Source organism: Galeopterus variegatus, unplaced genomic scaffold (assembly GCF_000696425.1).
Source record: "Galeopterus variegatus unplaced genomic scaffold, G_variegatus-3.0.2 Scaffold6748, whole genome shotgun sequence".
In the NCBI taxonomy this organism is placed as follows: domain Eukaryota; kingdom Metazoa; phylum Chordata; class Mammalia; order Dermoptera; family Cynocephalidae; genus Galeopterus; species Galeopterus variegatus.
The window spans coordinates 76,482-77,108 of NW_007732859.1; the positions used below are offsets into that span (position 1 = coordinate 76,482).

Genomic DNA, 627 nt, shown 5'->3' on the forward strand with positions numbered 1-627 from the left:
TTTTATGTACATAAACATTTTTTTTTTAAATGTATTAGTATTTTTTTTTCTTTTTCTTCTCCAGGTTTTGATTCAATTTTATCACCTAGTTGGAGATTGTGAACTATCTGTGGTAGAAATTGGTGTTTTAGGATTGGGCACAGAAATTCAGATTAGAACATTTGATTTGAAAGGAAATGCCTTTTTGAAAGAGTTCTGGTTAAAATGCCCAGAATACTTGGGTAAGAATCTCTGTTTTTAAAAATAAGTAAATTTTATTGTTTGACTATCTGCTGGAAAGTTTTCAACTCTTTAGTCTTTGAATTAGTACATTTGCTAAAACGTTTTTAGAGAACTATTACATTATGAGTTAGTCTTTAACTTCATCTTATAGTTAATAATCCAGGGGGGTAGTCCAGAGAGGAAATGAAGAGAAAAATCAAATGTCATGGTTAATTTTAAATCTACTTGAAAATACTGGAACACTGAATTGGTTTTCTACTGCTGCTATAACAATTAACCACAAGGTTAATGCTTCAAAAAAATACAAATTTACTATCTTAAAGTTACATAGGGCAGAAGCGTGACACTAGTCTTACTGAGCAAAAATATAAAAATGTCAGTAGGAGTTCTTTTTTGGAGGCTCTC

General features: G+C 30.1%; 1 protein-coding gene across 1 annotated transcript in view; it reads left to right on the top strand.

The window, feature by feature from the left end:
• The window catches only part of LOC103606627 (vacuolar protein sorting-associated protein 13A-like), a gene marked incomplete at both ends in the record, with an annotated part of 116,991 nt that overhangs the window by 70,420 nt on the left and 45,944 nt on the right, over positions 1-627 (top strand). Inside the window, one exon of the mRNA XM_008591191.1 lies at positions 65-221. Coding sequence (XP_008589413.1) covers positions 65-221 — 157 coding nt within the window. The remainder of the gene's footprint in view (positions 1-64; positions 222-627) is intronic.